At 46.4% G+C, this 19,352-nt stretch overlaps 1 protein-coding gene across 1 annotated transcript in view; it reads left to right on the top strand.

Annotated features, from left to right (window-relative positions):
- The window catches only part of HDHD5 (haloacid dehalogenase like hydrolase domain containing 5), a 165,774-nt gene that overhangs the window by 78,166 nt on the left and 68,256 nt on the right, over positions 1-19,352 (top strand). Inside the window, exon 4 of the mRNA XM_078673655.1 lies at positions 7,652-7,745. Coding sequence (XP_078529781.1) covers positions 7,652-7,745 — 94 coding nt within the window. The remainder of the gene's footprint in view (positions 1-7,651; positions 7,746-19,352) is intronic.

Below are 19,352 nucleotides of genomic sequence, written 5' to 3'. Positions count from 1 at the left end.
TCCTGTATATTACAGTGGTGTAGGTAGGTTCTGGCAGCCACTGAACATGACAACCCTGATTCCTCTTGGATTGTGGAAAACAGTACAGTACTTTTCGCTCAGTCACTCATGCTTGCTCACTCTCAGAATATACACAGGATGGCGATTAGGATGTTTCAATAAGTATTTATTGGTCCAACGTCAGTCTTGTGTAAAACATGTTTGCTGCGACAATCGGGAGACAGAAGCATACACATGAGATTACAAGTACCAATATAGTAAATAGTAGATACATTTCTACCATAGTGCTAATAAGATGAACATAAGCAGCTCAGATGAAAATAGTAGCACTTGCATGTTCCTAAAATATGTGCCCTGAGTAATTTGCCTAAATGTATCTAGTCTAGATCTGTACATGTAGCATGTATATGTGTGTATAGCCAAGAATCCCCTATGGAAGCATCATCCCCCTCACCTTATGGTAAAGAATGAAGAACCCCCATCTCTTCTTCGAGGATTACACCCTGCAAGGGATGTCAGACCGCTGCGTGGCGAAGATTCGGAATGCAGGACCCCGTGTCAGCTTTCAAGGAATTCTCTAATTTGCAGGGAGGAATAAGGGTCTTATATACTAGAGTGGTCACTCCAGGGTTTCTTCTAGAATTCATAACTGTTTTGAAAACAATCATAAATGTTTTTCCAAACAAATGTGATCATGCACAGCTGGCTATTGGCCAAGGATGAAAAAAGCGGTGACCCTTACAGAGTAATTATGCCATGCCTAAGGATATGTTCATGTACGTCAGTTACAGGGATTATGACAGCTGGTGTCGAAGAGACAGGAGCAAGCTACTAGGTAGAAGGTCACCTGTTCAGAACCGTTATTGGTGTGTGGTTGGGACAATGTATGAGAAAAGGGGTATACATGACAGGACTAGCCTAAAGGATTGGACATTGCCCGGACTAAAGGTCAACTGGCAGAAATTGCGATTGTTCAAGATGCTTGCGATTCGCATCTCCCCCAGAGGGACTGGAGTTACTGCAGTGCCTACAATATCTGGGTGTAAAAGTATGCCACGACCTGGCCAAATTGTTGGACGGGAATGTTGGGAAGGCAGTTTGGGAACTTAGAACAATCTCTGACTTTTGGAAGATGCCCCCCCCTCTCTGTGTCCGAATGGGTAGCACTGCTTAAAATGATTGCGCTCTCCTGGTTGCTGTATTTATTTGTAGTGTTGCCGGTGTGGATTCCTCAGGCGCTATTCAGAGAACTCGACTTGCTCATCATTGCTTTCATATGGGGATCAGGCAGTAGACTGGTGGCTCTAACCATGTTGCAAAGGCCTATGAAAAGGGAGGACTGACTGTCCCTGAATTTGAGTCTTACTACCTTGCGGTGCAGCTCCAATGGCTAACGTAATGGGTAGCCGGTAGACTGACACCAGGGTGACTGATGGCACTTTCTATACCCGATCCTCACCAGCTGATAAGGATACTACTGAGCCTCAGATATCCTCTCAGAATGATACCACTGAATTCCAAGTGCTGCGGTTCTGTTGGATTCTATGTTTGCAAAAGACTCTGGTGCAGGTTTGGTACTCGCCTAACATACCTCTGAGTATGGGGGGACTGGCGGAGCCTCATAGATTGGATAGATGTGGACGCATCCATGGTTGGCGACTTATTCCGGGAGGAGTACCTCCTTCCATTCAAGGATCTCCGCTTGACATTCATTTTACCCAGGGTCACTTCTTACTACATTGGGCAGTGATGGCAACGATCAGCAGACCCTGGGGGGCTGGCCTACTGGAACCACGCATCACAAGAATTGTCAATACATAGTCATGTCTTCGAGCACTTATACGGATGTCACCTGCTTACATAGGGTGATAAGAGAAGACCTGTTGCTGCCCCTAAACACCTTATGGTCCAGATGGGAGGAGATTTGGAGATCCCCATACCAGAGGGTAGCTGGGAAACTATATTGGAAAGGATCCCAAAAGCCTTGAGGATTGCCTGTTTCAAGCTAATTAACTTCTATATCCTACATACCTCACTCCCGGAAGAATCAATAGATATTTTCACACTGTAGATGCAGCATGCCCAAGATGAGGGGCGGCGGGGTATTGGGGAGCAGTCATGAAAACAGTCTCTGATATTTCCCCTGCACCCCAGGGCACTGCTCATTAAGTTGGTTTCCGCACACTGCTAAGACCAAGTCCACGGGTAGGTTTCAAGACTTGGCCGTTATCCTGGCACATAGGGAATTCACCAGGAAATGGAAGGCTGCTAGAGGGCCCCAAGCAGAGACATGGCAAAGAGGGATTGAAAGATGGGCGGGGTATGAGAGTGAAGTGCTGCTCCGCGAGTCTAGACGAGGCCAGGGCCTGGAAGGCATTAGTAGACTGTATGAAAAATCCTGATCCCCGGTCGCCAGTGTCTTCCCCCGGTAGTCCCTTAGAGATGACCCCTGCTTAGAATTGCTGGAACACTTGTGTTACTGATTGTTGTTGATTGACTTCTAAGAGGTCGGTTTAAGACCACGAAGGATGATTACCAACTGCCCTATAAATGTCGAATGACATGATTCCAAACGGGGCTTGATATATAGATCTATGGATGGGACTTGGGGAGGTGGGTGGGTATTATGTGGTGGGAATTATAGGTTGATACAGATGAACTAGCATTGCTGAGCATGTATGTGATAATGTCAATAAAATCTGTTTTTATAAAAAGTGGGTGCTGATAAGTAATGGAGCAACTGTGCGCAGGGAGGTATTTTTGTAAGAGATAGGAAATGAGCAGTAATAGTTCTATGCTGTCAGCAGTAGTGGAACTTTGCAGTGGAAATGTGTTAGTATTTTGCCAAAATAAAGATTCAAGTTATGTGAAAAGAGGGTAGGACTGAGACAGAGAGGAACATTTGGGTAGTCATATAGTAGCAGTGTCATCTTTGTAATGATATGATTTGAGCACCCTGAGATGGTGGTAGCAATTTACATGTGATGAAAAGATTTTCTCAAGTTACAGTAAAACGCACAGACTATATGGCAGGGAAAGTGGGACACTTGCAGTGTAGGCTGCAGCAGTATGAGATATACTCACCAAAAAGGTCTATAGGAAGCATTTTTTTACTTGTATAGAATAAGTTTCAACAATCGAGCAGGACTCTCACAAAGTATAGGCGGCAACAGTATTGGATACACACACACACAGGTGACAAGGGTTCACAATACACTAGCACACACACATACACATGCAGTTACACACCTCATTATCTAATCGTATGTTGTTCAATCTATTACTTTACAACACAAACAAGTGCCACTGTGCAACATGTATCCAACACTTATGTTCCTGATATAGACAACAATGCGTGTTGGCTGGTTCTATGATGCCTGTTTAACACATAACATCCAGTGTCCATATTGTTGGCTGTTGAGTTTGCTAGTTGCTGCCACTTAACAGTGAATTCATCATTGCAATCCTTCAATAAGGTTATTAGTATTATTATTTTTTTTTTTAGAGTTTTATATAGCGCAAAGTAGACCCCAAGATATCGGGTATCAGAGCGTTTTACATGAGCACCAGTTTCGTTACATGTGGACACATTCATTTTTGTTAGGCACGGGGAGATTACGTGATTTGCCAAGAATCACAGGATGTTGATCGTCGTTGCCGAGACTCGAACCTGGTTCACCAGCTTCGTCGTTGACTGCTCTAGCTGTAAGGGGGCTACATCCTCTCCCCATTATTGCCCTTGGCTTGTATGCTTATTATGGCAGGTTTGTATTTAGCTCCTCCTTTTCGTTTCTGTGTAAGTTCATTATTTTCATTTCTTCTTTAAGCTTATAATTGCCAGTCCCTCGTTAGGTTATCATTGTCCTTTCCCAATTAGCACATTGTTGCCCTTTCCCAGTAAGCCACTTCTTAGTTAGAGCCAAAACTGGCTCAACGACATGAGCCTGTACCGATTTGATTTCCAGCTTTCACCCCGTGCCAAGTCACTGATTCACTCCAATCTTACTTTTAAGGAAGACAGCGCCAACAAAGCACGGCAGTCTCTATTTAAGAAAGTGAAACCATTCCTCACAGAAAGCAACTTCAGAACTGCATTTCCAACCCATGTGCACCTGAATCTGTTTAGTGGCAATACCGTTCGTCAGGGCCTGTGAGACTCCACAGTGGTCCCCCTTAAAGGTATACTGCATGCAGCAATTCACCTCATCAAGCTTTGAAAAAATATGATCACATCACCCCCGTGAAAGAAATGTCCACACCATCTTCAAACTCAGCTGCATCATTTACAAAGCCATCACAAATGGTACCCCTGCCTGTCACTATATCCAGTGGCTGTTGGCATTCCCGCACCCCGGACACCATCAGTCTGAAGACGAAGAACGGCCTTTGATTCTTATCCTGAAAGCTGCTTTGCTATCTTTCGAAAAGGGTTGGGCTATACAAACACACATACATACATACATAAGATTATCATTTCCATTTCAAGAGTTGGATCAATATTGCCAATTTCTAGTTAAGTACACTATTTATTGCCAGTCGCCTGTAAGCACGTTTATCACATCTGCCTGCCCCATCCACCCTTGACTCCCCCTCACCCCTCCGTGGCATTCTACTGGCAACCAAGAAAAAGGAGGCAGGGTGTGAGTGAATAGCCCAATAAGGCCACCGGCTTACCTTGAGGACCTGTTCACTCTGGTCGATATTATAACTTCTGTTATTGATGCGTGTGATGCCTCACATGCATGCTGCAGGCATCTGAGCAGTGAGGCAGTCATTCCCCTGCCACATTGTAACTGCCGACCAGTGGCACATAGAGGACTGAGTGGTGTCAATGAACTGCTGGGGAAGAATTCAGTAGTAGCCTAGAACAGGTCAGAGAGATGATTTAGTGGAAGGAAGGGGCTATGGTGGAGATCCTGAGAGAGTGCTGGGAGTGGCTCTCCACTGCTTTTCTGCTCTGAAGGTAATATTTGTAGTGTGTGTCTTCGTAGTAGGAGTAAGGATGCAACAGCAGCCCTACCCCTAATACCTGCTTGTAAGATCCACCCCCACCCCTCTTAGCTGAAGCCCTGACTAAAGCCAGTGAAATGTAGGGATCCTCCTTTGTCATGTGTTTCCTATATAGCCCATTGTTGTTTTCCCTATGTTAGCTTAACTATGCACGTTGTAGGCCGCTTTTGCTTTGCACACGTTGTCAAATATTACGCTTGTTTTTGTGCCACATTGTATTTTCACACATAGTCAGCATATGTTGTTGTATTTCGTTTTTTTTCCTGGGCTCTAGTCTGAACAGCTTAGGCAAGTTCAAACAACACTGCTCCTTGTTATTCTCTGTGGTCGGACACTAGCATGTAGACATAATAGAGACACCCAGCTGCTGTTTTTGAAAACAAGTTTTGTGATATAACCCGGGACATGTCGTTCTAGAGGGGACAGAGTGTAGACTTGCAGACAGAGCAAAGGTCCTGAGACAAGAGGGCTGCATCAGCTGGAATGTTGAGCAGCTACCTATGTATTTTAAGGTATGAGGTCCTCCACTAAACCTAGAGATCTATCGTCTATAATCGATAATCACTTAGCTTCTGTATTGAGGGTGTATTTTAGCAAATCTGTCAGCTAACATGACAGGGCTTTTCTTATGGTCTGCTAACCATGCTAATGACACTCCTGACCTGTATTTATTTGTTTTCTAGTTGTGGCATAGTTATTGCATATCAGAGCACGATAATTGAAATAAATATTGTAAACTTCCCTCATGTCTCTTCTCTATTTATTGTGGACAAGTGCAAGTGAGACCTGCTATTGCGATCCCTGAGAGGGTCAAGATTGTTATGTTCTAGGGCGCTACATCATTTGTCTCTCTGGAAAGATTAGGAGACACTATATGCTTATCAGATTTAGACCCATAGATAAGAATGGGGTATGGCAACTCAGTCCCTGAATGCTGATGTTCTATGATCCCAAGCATTGTTCTGTTTCTGAGCAGAATCTCTGCAACACCCTCTAAGTGTGACCTCTATATTCACCTCCCCTCTTCAGCCAATTACATGGGATGGTTTACATCCTAGCTGTATAAAGAAGGACCATTGTACCACGTTTGCTGCATGGTGCACACCTATGAATGCAGAATGTTGAACATATTTTTCATATTTACCACATTCCTTACTCCATTAATAACTGATCTTGTGAGAAAAAAATGAAAATGAAGTTGGTGCCTCTGTAGTGAAGTGCGATTTTATGTATCGGAGATTATTCAACTACCAAAGTGGTTCAGTATTTGAACTATTGTTCTCAAGAAAACAGTGGAACATTAAGTGAAACAATTTGGAAAAAATAATATAGATTTGAGATTGTTCACTCAGCTTAGAGTGAAATCCAGGTAGGTATTCAGGACTTTACAAGTGGGAATTACATATTTTGGGTCATTACAGAAAGCAGATAGTGTTTTGTATTCATGTGAGTGATGTAAACCATACTATAAGATGCACCCCCCAATTTCCTCACTTACGGAAAGATTCACTCCAGAATCCTGGCCAAGGTAAAGGCAGTGCTATTCAGGTTCTGCTTGTGCAAACCCACTAATTAGTGTCAGCGATGACAAGCGGAATTACAAATACAGACTCTTTATACATTCTTCACTGTTTTATTCTTTCAGAGTGGTTGTTCCTTGTCAGTGTGCTTTAGTTGGCAATCACAGCAAGTAATGAAATGTATATGTGTTTAGACGGGATTGTAAAATGTGGACTCAGTAGTTGAATTTCATGAGGCAATAGTCGTAGGACAAATGGAACCCTTCTCCTACACAGTTGACATTACAAAGAGGCTAACCTTTTTGCGACCAGCTAAGTGAACAAGAGGCCAGGCTTTCTCCATACTGTTGAGGACAAGCAGCTGTCTGAAGCTTGTTGTATCTTTGGACAAAACATCAATGCCAATCCATGACAACAGTGTAGGTTGACACTTTAGCAAGTCAGTGTTGCATGGCTGTTCATGTCCTGCTGTTGCTGCACACTCAGCCAGTATTTAATTTAACGTTTTAGCAAGTTCTTATCTGTTTTCAGGGTCCTTCAGAGTAATTCATGGGTGGAAAGTATGTTCTTTGGTTGGTAAAATGAGAACTCGTTGGTTTAGTTTGTAAGCTCGATGACAGATGTACTGGGGTCTAATGTTACTTCAGTTTACCAAAGGAGAAGCATCCAGTCACCTACTCATGATGGACTGGATTACTAGTCTTTCAGGTTCTTTGGACCTATCGCACACCTCTAACTTTAGACAGGGCACGTCAACACTATTGGTGGATTCAAAGTCATCCCTAAACAGCTACATTTCTTGGCATTCCCTTTAGATGGGTCTTACGTAAACATGTAAAATGGCTGCAGCACACACAGGATAAAGACATTACTTGGGTCTACTGTTCCTGTTCTGCATGGGGGATATTACTGGAAGCCTAGGGTTTCCAAAAGTGGAACGATTAATCATGTTAATGGCTTCTTATAATGTTTAGATGTAGTTGTAAAGGTAGCAAGAATATCTACGTGAGAATAATTATTTTTAGCAGGATCCATCTCTTTGCTATTCGGTAAGTGGATGAAATGCTGCCTTTCGTGCTCTCAGAAGTGGTGTTCCTTAACTTCCCCCTCCTACTTTATAGTTTAGGTTTCCAGGACATTGTGACCATCGATGCCCTGAGGGAGGCGTTTCCCCTGCTGGATATGGTTGACCACAACCGCAGGCCGAAGGAGAAGGTACAAACTGCTGACACTTTGAACAAGAGACTGGGTTATTATTTTAGCTTTCTCCGATTTTAACATCCTGGCCACAGAACTCCATGAATCCTTTTCTGTGTCCTCGTTTGGGTGCTACTAAATACAGAATGTTAATGCTCTAATTGTTCGTTAGAACTCTGTACGAGGCCTCCGTAGAACACTGGGAAATTAACTGACCGGCTGCTACTGCTGTTTGAATTACATGTTTTACTCTGAATGTCAACCTTTATTCTCACATGGCTGAGGAAGATAGTTTGAATTTATAGAATAAGTACTCTCATTTTAGTTTCTGGGACACCTTATATAACCTCAGTGAGAAAATCATGAGAGAAACTCGTTTTCTCTCAAACATGGTTCATCAAATCCAGCAGAGGATCAGCATTTTTGACATGGTACTATTACCTTAGAACACAACACAGTTCAACAAATCAATCAATCAGAGAACTTGTAAAGCACGCTACTTACCTGTTAGGGTCTCAGGCGCTGGGGGGAGGGGGCTGCTGCTACTGTTCGAAGAGCCAGGTCTTGAGGAGTCTTCTGAAGGCGAGTAGGTCTTGGGTCTGCCGTATGTGGGTAGGGAGGGTGTTCCAGGTCTTGGCGGCGAGGTAGGAGAAGGATCTGCCGCCGGAGGTCGTACGTTGGATGCGGGGGACAGCGGCGAGGGCGAGGCTGGCAGAGCGGAGCTGGCAGGTGGGGGTGTGGAAGTTGAGTCTGCTGTTCAGGTAGGCTGGTTCAGCATTGTGGAGTGCTTTGTGTGCGTGGGTGAGGAGCTTGAAGGTGATCCTCTTGTCAACGGGGAGCCAGTGTAGGTTTCTCAGGTGGAGGGTAATGTGGCTGCGGCAGGGGGCGTTGATCAGTCGGGCGGAGGCAATTTGGATGCGTTGTAGTCGTCGTAGGTGTTTGGCTGGGATTCCTGCGTAGAGTGCGTTGCTGTAGTCCAGTCTACTGCTGACGAGGGCATGTGTCATCGTTCTTCTTGTTTCAGTCGGGATCCACTTGTAGATCCTGCGGAGCATGCGCAGGGTGTTGTAGCAGGAGGAGGAGACGGTGTTGACCTGTTTAGACATTGAGAGGGAGGAGTTCCTACAGTCAATTAGGTCCCACCAGCAGCGATTTATATTGTTTCCAAAATCTGGTATAACTCTTTATATGTGCAACTTTTTGTGAACCTCAAATCCTGCCATTCACTACAATATATTTTGAATCGGGACTATTATCCAGAGTACTGTAATTGGCTGCCACAACATGTTGTCATGAGTGTGCTCACCGTAATCCCTTATATACATGCTTTTTATTCATTTGCAGTCCAGATATACATATTTTTGAACCCCTTCATGACCATAGCATGCACCACTTTAAACGTGAATGTCTTGAAAACAGCTGAACTGATTTACACCAGGTAGCAAAAAGTATGATTGATGTCGAAAATCTCCTAATAAAATTGCATGGGGGAAGTGCCCCCTTTTTTCTTGGCCCCTGTTTGACAGATAACCCTGAAACCTCGTAGTAAAGAGCTGAGGTGAATGACCTTTTTTCATTGTGGAATAATTCATGAAGATTTGTCAAACAGCGCCAAAGTTATTAGCAAAACAACAAATAAACTTCCTATGGAAAGCTTGGACTCCTGTGCTACTTTAGGACTGAAAAGAATTTAAAAAAAGGAAAATGTGGGGTGGGGGTCCGAGGCCAGTTGGCCTTTCGATGGAGTTTGCTGCTCGCCGAGGGATTGGCTGCCCATCGGTGTTGGGTGCTGGGCCTTCCTACATTTCAGGCCCGATGGCCAATGCCATGCACAGCCAAAGGTGGTGTGACATGGGTGTTTGGTGCCCTGCATCCAACCCTCTACTGTGCACCATCAAAAGGTATGCTCAATAAGGTAATATGACCAAAAAATCTAAGAAATTCACTTTAATAGGCAAAGGTTAAAGTGACGTTATAGTTAGGTATGATAAGAAGATCTTACTTTCTATTTAGAAAACTATAGAGTATGTCAGGGCTACATGTGGCAAATGCTTTGGCATTCTTAAACTACTGAGAAGGATGTTTAAATGGATTCTAACAGTTTGGCGCAAAACCATAGTCATGGCTCTCATAACAAGTAGACTAGAGTATGGCAATGCCTTATTTGTAGGCATGGCTGATTACCTGTTCTCAAGAAAGCAGGTAATCTAAAACACAGCGGCCAAGTTAATCTGTAATATGACAGGTTTGGTTCCGCTTCTGCAAGATAATTTCAAATTCTTATGCTATGCTCATAAAGCTTTACATAACAAGGGTCCAGTGATCCTGCAAGCCAGGGTGGAATCTTATAAAGACACTTGCAATCTGATATCTCGCAATCTGGCTCAAGTTAAAACCAAGAGGATTAGATAAGTCATATATGACGGCCTATCTTTCCCGTATTTGCCTGCGGTTCAGTGAAATTTTGAACCTTTGAACATTTGTCTTATTGATATTCCTACCAGGTTTAGGAAGGAATTGAAACCCTGTCTTTTTCCAGGCTAATGGAGGGTACGATGTCTCTTGTTCAGTGTGATATATCACTGGTCAGTTTGGGCAATTAATCAGTGCCATGACATCCTCTGGGGGAAGTGTTGTGCTTTAGAAATAAATAAAATAAATAAACAATTTAGTGTGCCAGACCACATCTTCAAGCTACTTGCCATATTACAAGGCTGCAGATAATATGCTCACAGAGGGGAGTTTTGGTGAACTACTGGGGAGCCAGATTCAGAACATTACCCAGTATCACCATCAGTGAGTTGAACGAAAACCCTCTACCTCCAAAGCTATCCATTGAAAGATCAATACCCTGGAGTCAGCCAGAAAATTCCAAACCTGCAGAGGGAGAGCAGTGGTCAGAAAGGGACTGTTCATTTGAAGTATAGCAACCACATTCAATAACTGATCATACAACTGATGAACCCATGAAAGAAATAGCAACCAGATACAGAATGCACTCACCGATACAAAAATAAATTAAAAGTAACAAAAGGGGAGCTAGGCTTGGACAGCCAACATGGCGGACACAACTTAGCAGAGCTCCACACGTCCACACCACAAAAGCTGTTAAATCTGTCATAATCCTGTCCAACAGAGCGTATCGGATGAGCTGAGAACTATACTGATGACCCGGTGGGTGAACGGAAAGTAAATCCGCAGACGCGGAGGAGAAGGGAACGACGTATGACGACTGTGCCGTGTTCCAACAATGTCTGCTGCGTCCCGTAAACCAGGGCCGATTGGAGGTCTGAGCTTGCCCCACACCCCTGCCTCGGATCCTGCTTGCAGACTGAAGGGCTGAAGGGACCAGATTATGGCATCAGAGGTAGGGGGGCATCTGCCACTCTGGGGCTGCCTGGAGGGACTCTGGGTTGCGGCTGCGGCCCTGGAGCAGTGTGTGCCTGTTGGTGGGGTATGCCCAGACTTGGGTCCCTTGCTCACTTTGCCAATGGATTCAAGCTAGCCTGGCTGATGAAGGGTGTTACCCAGAAACTGGTCCCAGGATGCTTGTTTCCGGTTCCGGGTAGACCTGGCTTGGCAGTTCGGGCTGGACTGTTCCCATGAGGCACAGGGTCAAGACTGGTTTGCATATAGCTGGGTCTGAACTGGGGTGGCGAACTGAGCTAAAGAATGATGATGTATTCAACCCAGATCTGTGACTGGGGGTGAGTGTCTGAAAAGATTCAGCGCTCCTCCCTTCATCTCCTTGTGTTAAGCTTTGTTCGCCATAAATTGGAAGGGTATGCCCAGACGTGGGTCCCTTGCTCACTTTGCCACTGGATTCAAGCTAGTCTGGCTGATGAAGGGTGTTATCCAGAAACCAGTCCCAGGATGCTTGTTTCTGGTTCAGGGAAGACCTGGCTTGGCAGTTCGGGCTGGACTGTTCCCATGAGGCACAGGGTCCAGACTGATTTCCATATAGCTGGGTTTGAACTGAGGTGGCGAAGTGAGCTAAAGAATGATGATGGATTCAACCCAGATCTGTGACTGGGGGTGAGTGTCTGAAAAGATTCAGCGCTCCTCCCTTCATCTCCTTGTGTTAAGCTTTGTTCGCCATAAATTGGAAGGGTATGCCCAGACGTGGGTCCCTTGCTCACTTTGCCACTGGATTCAAGCTAGCCTGGCTGATGAAGGGTGTTACCCAGAAACCGATCCCAGGATGCTTGTTTCTGGTTCAGGGAAGACCTGGCTTGGCAGTTCGGGCTGGACTGTTCCCATGAGGCACAGGGTCAACACTGGTTTGCATATAGCTGGGTCTGAACTGAGGTGGCGAACTGAGCTAAAGAATGATGATGGATTCAACCCAGATCTGTGACTGGGGGTGAGTGTCTGAAAAGTTTCAGCGCTCCGTCCATCATCTCCTTGTGTTTGCTTTGTTGGTGGGGACGGCCTACCTGACTGCGGGCGCTTCCCAGTAGAATCCTCTGGACGGAGAGGCCTTCGCTCTGTGCCTGTGTCTCCCTGCATGGAGCGGTGCCCCGCGAATTGAAGACGGTGGGTCGCGGTGAGCACCTTGGCAGGCAGGGGAGCTAGAAAGTGTGACCCCCAATCCTGCACGGCTCGGGCGCAGCCTTGGTGCCTGCGGTGGTACTGGTTCCGCGGTGCCCACCCCTCATATAGTGATTAGGCTGGAGACACTCCCAACTAGTGATCATGACAGGTCTCTACATGGCAGGGAGAGAGACCACCTGGAATACGGGCTGGGACTGAAGGCCATAGATTGTGACCTGAGACGATGTGGGGGCAAACTGCAATGCCAAAAGCCGAGATCCTCTCTGCGGGCTGGGCGCCAGGTACCTGGCAGGCGAATATAGCATTATATCGTGGATTGGGGTGAGTCATCTACACAGGACCCCAGCATCAGAGCGATACCTGGGAAGCTGATGACATTTGGGGGCGGTTGTGGGGGTCCGACAAGTCTAGTCCCATTAGGGGGCCTACTTGGCCGGCCGTCAGGGGCTGCACTAGGTCTGATGCGGCCTGCGGCCCAGGACGCACCCGAATCCATAAGGCCCGGCCTGCAGCGCAAACCCTAAGCGACATTGCAGCGCCGTTAGCGGCAGTGTCCTGTGGCCTGTAGCAGAGGGAAAGATGAAGGAAGCAGCTCCCTGTCTTCCGTTCCTTAGGGGCACCAGTTCTGTCGCCTGTCTACCCTATCACCATGGGCAAGGATAAGCCAAACACCCCTGGTATTAAGCAGAGCACCCTTGACCAGTATGCCACGACCCCAGGTGGTGCTATGGGGGGAGCATCGCCTGACAACGCGATGCTCCTGGCGGCAATCACCCAGGCTAGAAACACGCTGGTTGCCAAAATTGGCGCAGTTGGATCTGAGGTTTCCTTTTTACGACAAGACCTCAGAAAATCTGTGAATCACATTACCAAGGCAGAGACGCAACTTTCAACAGTCGAAGATATGTAACTACCTTACAGAAAAAAATTAACAAACTCACAGTGGTGACCCAGTAGCTGGCATCTAGAGTGGAGGATGCAGAGGCGGATGCAGATGCAGACGCGAGGCGCAATTATTTAATTGACTTCTCTGCTGCAAGGGCACATCCATGACTCACTTCCTCACCCAGTAGCTAACAGGTCTCCTGCCAGGGGATAAAATGTCCACGTGCCTTGCTTTGGAGAGGGCGCACAATGCATCAACAAAGAAACCACCCCCAGGTGAAAATCCGAGACCAGTCATTGCAAGGTTCTTGAACTATGCCGACAGGGACTCTATTTTGCAATTCGCCAGGACCCATAAAGACAAACTCATGTTGGATTTAAAGGCTGTAATGATATTCCCGGATTATTCTCGCCTAGTACAACAGCACCAGCAATCTTTTATGGCAGCGAAGTGTAGGTTACGGGACCTCAGCATATGCTTCTATACCCGGCCCGCATGCAAGTTATTTACAACTCTTAATCCCATTTCTTCAATTTACTGGAGGCCGTTTTCGCCTGGACGGATGAGCGAACGTAATTGAGGTCACGCATTCCACCACGGCTGGAATTGGACTAATACCAGAGTTCACAATGGAACAGACCAAGGAGAAACAAGTCTAAAAAAAGATACAGATCTGGTTCTGATTGGCGCTCCTCCGGCCAAAAAAAGCATCCTAACTTGGGCGGCGGGCAGTGTCTTCCGGACTTTGATTCATGTCTACTGACAATTTATAGGTAATATCCTGCTCCTTATGGAACTTTAAGCTGGCGTGGATGTCCAGCCACAAGGTCATTCTGCCCGGACATTTTTTATCAATATTAATGTTATATAGGTGGTTTGGGTATCATTGGAGGAGGTGCATTAGGCCCCCCCTATTGGGGACTTGGAGTTTCCTTCACCGCTACAGATGCTCCGAGTTTAAGGCAGTATCAGAGTGGGGGTTTGAGAGCTTTTCAGGGTTTTATGTTAGTATCGCCTTAGGTGTTGCATGTGGGCAGAAGTCCAGTCTTATTTCCACTATGTCAATCCTAATGCTCACACATACAGAACGTAGATGACCACGTAGTCATGCGCTTCCCCGCTCGGGGACTTAACCATAGTATCATGGAATGTAAGGGGACTGTTCAATAAAGAGGGGCGCTATTCTCCGCCAAGCTATGCGATATGAGGCCGACATACTTTTCCTGCAAGAGGCCCGCCTATTGGGTACCAAGGCTCCCTGTCTAGCCAAGTTCGGATATCACACAATATATCATGCGGGGTTTAGCAGGGGATCACGAGGGGCTGCCTTTCTTATACACCGCCATATCCCTTTTGTACATACCCGGCACTGGCTAGATCCTGGAGGACGTAATGTCTTTTTCTCGGGCACACTTCACGGGGAACACATCAACCTTGGTAGCATATATGCCCCAACTCCACTGGGCACTACTTTTGTAGAAAAGTTATCTTGATTGTGGGGGAACTCCTAGACGGCTTGACACTCCTAGGGGGGGGACTGGAATGACACTATGTCATCCATAGACAGAAGGCGGGAGCCAGGGTGGGAACCCCAAACAGAAAGATCCAAATTACACCTCCTAGCCACTACTTTGGGATGGTCGGATATATGGCCTGAGTATCACCCCTCCGAGCTGATCTTCACATATATGTCCACCGTCCATGGATCTTTGTCCCGGCTGGATTATATATTTACACCACATAGCTACATTCACTGGATCTCCTATTTATCTTAGCTCCCTAGAGGACTGTTGGATCATTCTCCGGTCCTGTGTAAGCTCCGCACCCACTCCCATAAACTTCCCTGTAGATGGCGGATGTCCCCCTGGCATTTGCGGGACCCAGAGTATCAGGAGATGCTATCCAGAGCAGTCTCGGATTATCTTGAATCCAACGTCGCCTCAGCCCCTTTTAAATGTGTCCTTTGGTAAGCCTTAAAACCCACCATTTGCAGGATCGATATTAGTTTCCGCACCAATGCAAAACATAAGCAATCGGCGCAATTGACAGAATTGGAGAACTGTCAGAAGGCTCTAGACCCAAGCCCGCCTTTGAAATTGCAACTTACTCCAGACTCAACAGCACATACAGCGCCATCTTATTGGGGAGGCGAAGGAAATCTATTTGGCATTGCAGCACCGAATTTATCAATGGGGGGACAAATCGAGTAAAATGCTCCATAGGCTATGCCAAATGGAGAAGTCCCCCACAAGTGTTCTGGTGCTTTGTGGCGTCTGGCGCCCTGCGCTCGAACCTGAGGCAGTAGCTGAAGAGTTTACGCACTATTTCTCTCTCCTTTATGCGCGCCAAGAGCAGCTATCAGAGGCCTCAATAGCCGAATTTTTAAGAGATATTTCCCCTCGTAGGCTCCCGGATCATGTGCGAGACCAACTAGATACTCCCATAACAACGGACAAAGATAGTGCTACACTGGTTGCCATGCGCCCGGGTCGGGCTCCCGGACTCAATGGATTTCCAGTGGAGTTCCTTGGAACATGCATGAACACATTGGGTCCACACCTGCGAGCAGCAATACATGAATCTCTTGACCAATGCAAGCTGCCTCGCGACATGCGGAGATTGTCCTTTTCTTGAATCCTGGTCGCCCACCGGAAGATCCCCGTCATACCGTCCCATCTCTCTTATTAATTTTGAGCCCAAACTCCAGGGCAAAATCCTCGCCGATCGCCTCAGAGCCTGTGTGCAGGACCTGATCCACCCGGATCAGGCCGGCTTCATGCCACACCGCTCTACGCGTAATAACATTAGACGGGTGCATAATGCCATAGCAAGAGCCCCGGACCTAGGACGCCCCACTGCTATTCTCTTAGCTGACATTGATAAGGCGTTTGACTCCCTTAGCTGGTCGTATCTCTTTCAACTCCTAGACGTCATCAACTTGGGCCCACGCTTTCTGGCCTACATACGCTTGCTCTATAGGGGGTTAACTGCTTATGTTAGGATAGCAGGGCATCGTTCAGCCCCTTTCACTGTCTGCCGTGGAACTAGACAGGGATGCCCGCAGTCTCCATTATTGTTTGCCCTGGCCGTAGAAGCTCTGGCGGCATGGGTACGAAGCGACCTGGTGCTTAGAGGCTTTGAGTGGTCCTCGTCCCGATCATACGCGGATGATGTCCTCTTTTATATGACAGATCTGTGGTTCTCGGACATCGTGTCCTGCAGATTCTTCAAGTGTACGGCCAGACCACCGGGCTCAATATTAACCCCTCCCAAGTCAGTACTATTCCAGGTTTGCGGGAACCAGGAACGGGAAACATCGGCCATACAGTTATCCCGCACAACCACAGGATTTAAGTATCTGGGCATTTTCATGTCGCCATACCCAAAGATCTCCTGGGCACACAACATCAATCCAGTCATTACTAGCCTTAAAGATGAGATGGCAATCTGGGCTTCCCTTCCCCTTTTGGCATTTGTAATGGCCTATGATTGGTAGGAAGCCCCACAGGGTGGTCACAGACTGGGCTTTCTTTTCGTTTGTGGGCCATGTGATGGTACCTCATACTCATGGTACCTTATTCATTTGACCCCTGTTTCAACCCCCTTTTCTCCAGGACTAATCACGTGCTGACTTGACACTGCGCCTCTTCTCCCCTACATTAACCCTTGACCCTGTCTTGCCTGGACTTCTTGATCTACTCTGTGCTATATTCAGGTAACTGTTCACCGCCTGAACCTGATCCCTTATCCTTTTTCGGGCTACTTTCCTCCACTTACCGCGCCTTTCTCCCTTCCTCTTAACAGCACTTTTAGAAAAACTGTGACCATAGTCCTGATGATGGCCTGGAATCAATCAGGCTGAAACACTGTCGACCCCCCAGCATAGAACTTTGGCATTGCTGTGGTCAATGTATTAATTGTTAAAAACCTACAATGTACATAATTTTTTTTTTCTTTGATCACATCGTTCCCTTCATAGTTCTTTCGCCTTTCACGCTGTTCTTCACCCTTGTGCCACTGCGCCGTTCACTATCACTAGCATGCCCAGTGCTGACTTGAGTGTTATGATCACGTGTACTTTGATTTGTACTGTAGTGCTGTAATAACTACTTACAAATACAATTCTTCTCCAAATTCCCTTGTGGTCTCCCTTTCTTCCCCTTCTCTATGTGTTTTATATCACTATGTTTGAATTTGCTATGTTTGAATTACTTCCAGTTTAGACGTTGTTGTTTGTTACAAACTATTACCCGGTCTCATATGGGAAAACGGGCCTACTCCTGTTTTTTGTTTGTTAGCTTGGAAAAGCTTAATTTCGAGCCTGCCTGAAGAAGTGACACCTGTCACGAAAATAGCAAATAAGCGAAGTTGTTAGCCTCGTTAAGGCATCATTTAGCTTTTTTGTATATTTTATATTTTGTTTGAATAACCCAGAATACATATTCACACACTCACTCATCCCCACCTTATAGGTACTCACACATGCAGGCACTATTCCTAACCCCCTGCCATGCACAGCCTTTGGCATGAGGGCACCCACTTATAAATAGTGAAGGCCACTTATAAATATGGGCTGGGTCCCCAAAGCCAAATTAGGCGCGGGGAGGAGTGCAATTTAAAAAAAAGCAGACAGTCTTGGGGCACGGGTCTACCATGGCCAAAAGAGGCTTGGGGAGTGGGGCAGCACGACCCTCCTCTCCTATTAAAAAAAACCCACACAGCCATGGGGATTGGGTCTCTGGGGCCTAATAAAGCTTGGGGAGTGGAGTCACGAGCTCCGCTTTCCCTTTTACGAAGCGGACAGCCCTATGGGCTGGGGTCCCTGGGCTAAAAGACGCTTGGGAGGGGAGGTGTCACAGGGCCCCCTCCCTATTTTTTTAATCATATTTGGTCCTTAAGGTCTACTGGAGCTCGGGGAGGGGGCCCTAGTGGATGGGGTCTAATTGGGCTGCACGCCCCTCTCCCCTTAGAATTTGGCCCTGGGAAAGAGGTCCCCCGAGGCCCAAGAAGTCTTGGTGGGGGCTGCACTCCCCCCTCCTCTGTTTCATTGTATTTTGCTCTGAAGGATGGAGTTCACAGAGCCTATTAAGGCTGGGGGAGAGGGGCCCGCTACCCCCTCCCCTTGTTATTGGAATACACCCCCAAGGGTGGGGGTCCTTGGGGCAAATTAAGGCTCGGATGGGCTGCACCCCCCCACCTCTTAATATACATGTTTTGGCCATTGGGAATGCAATCTGTGGGACCAGAAAGCCAACCCTATGTTCTACACACTAGGGGCTGTGAGCAGCATGGGGTTGACTGCCTGCTGGGGGGTTGCCCATAAGGCCTGGCGGCAAGCCAAAACCTGTGGCCAACCATCCCCCTATGCACGCAGTTGGTGTTGGCTGCCTGTGAGGGGTTGGTGGGGGGGGGGGGTTTGCTGCAGAGCCCGGCCAGGCCCTATGGCCAATACCCCACCTAGCACGTCCTTGGCTGGGAGTTGCCTTTATAACTTTGTGCTAAAAAATATAGTAGAAATTCACTGACAACACCAGCTGTAAAAAAAAAATCTGGTTCTGTTTAAAAAAAACCTCGAAATTCAGTGAAAGAAACAAAGGTTAAAGTGACGTTATAGTTAAGTGAATATGTCAGTGACAACATTAACGCTTTGAACTAAAAAAACAAAAGAAAATCACCAGTTAATTTAGCAGAGCTAACTATAACTTTTGCCCCACCATGTACTGCTGACCTCACCTATTGCATCACTCATTACATGTTCTATGACATTTATGACATCACTGATGACATTGTCTAAAGAGTGTGTTAGTTGATTTTATAGTTTAAATAGTGACAGGTAACTCCCATATTTATTTTCTACATAATTTTGTACAGCCTGTGTCCAACTAATGCGTGTAAGTGTCTAAAAAACGCATGAGCTCCTAATGCATCATTGGTTGGTAGAGTTATTATACTCATTCTAAATCTTTGTATTGAAGAGTAACTAAATTGACGTCTTGTGTTCAGCATGTTCCACACAAGTTGGTTGGCTCTGCAGGAACAGTGTCTAACAGGGCAAAGATTCTACATACTACATACTAAGTATTGTAAGCAGCCATGAATTATTAGGCACAATTGTCTCCGCATGACATTTTTAACATAACATAGAAGACTGTGTGCACCAGATTCTAACCTATGTACTAGTGCTT

Source organism: Lissotriton helveticus, chromosome 1_1, assembly GCF_964261635.1.
Source record: "Lissotriton helveticus chromosome 1_1, aLisHel1.1, whole genome shotgun sequence".
Taxonomy (NCBI): domain Eukaryota; kingdom Metazoa; phylum Chordata; class Amphibia; order Caudata; family Salamandridae; genus Lissotriton; species Lissotriton helveticus.
This window is presented reverse-complemented; position numbering and strand designations above follow the sequence as displayed.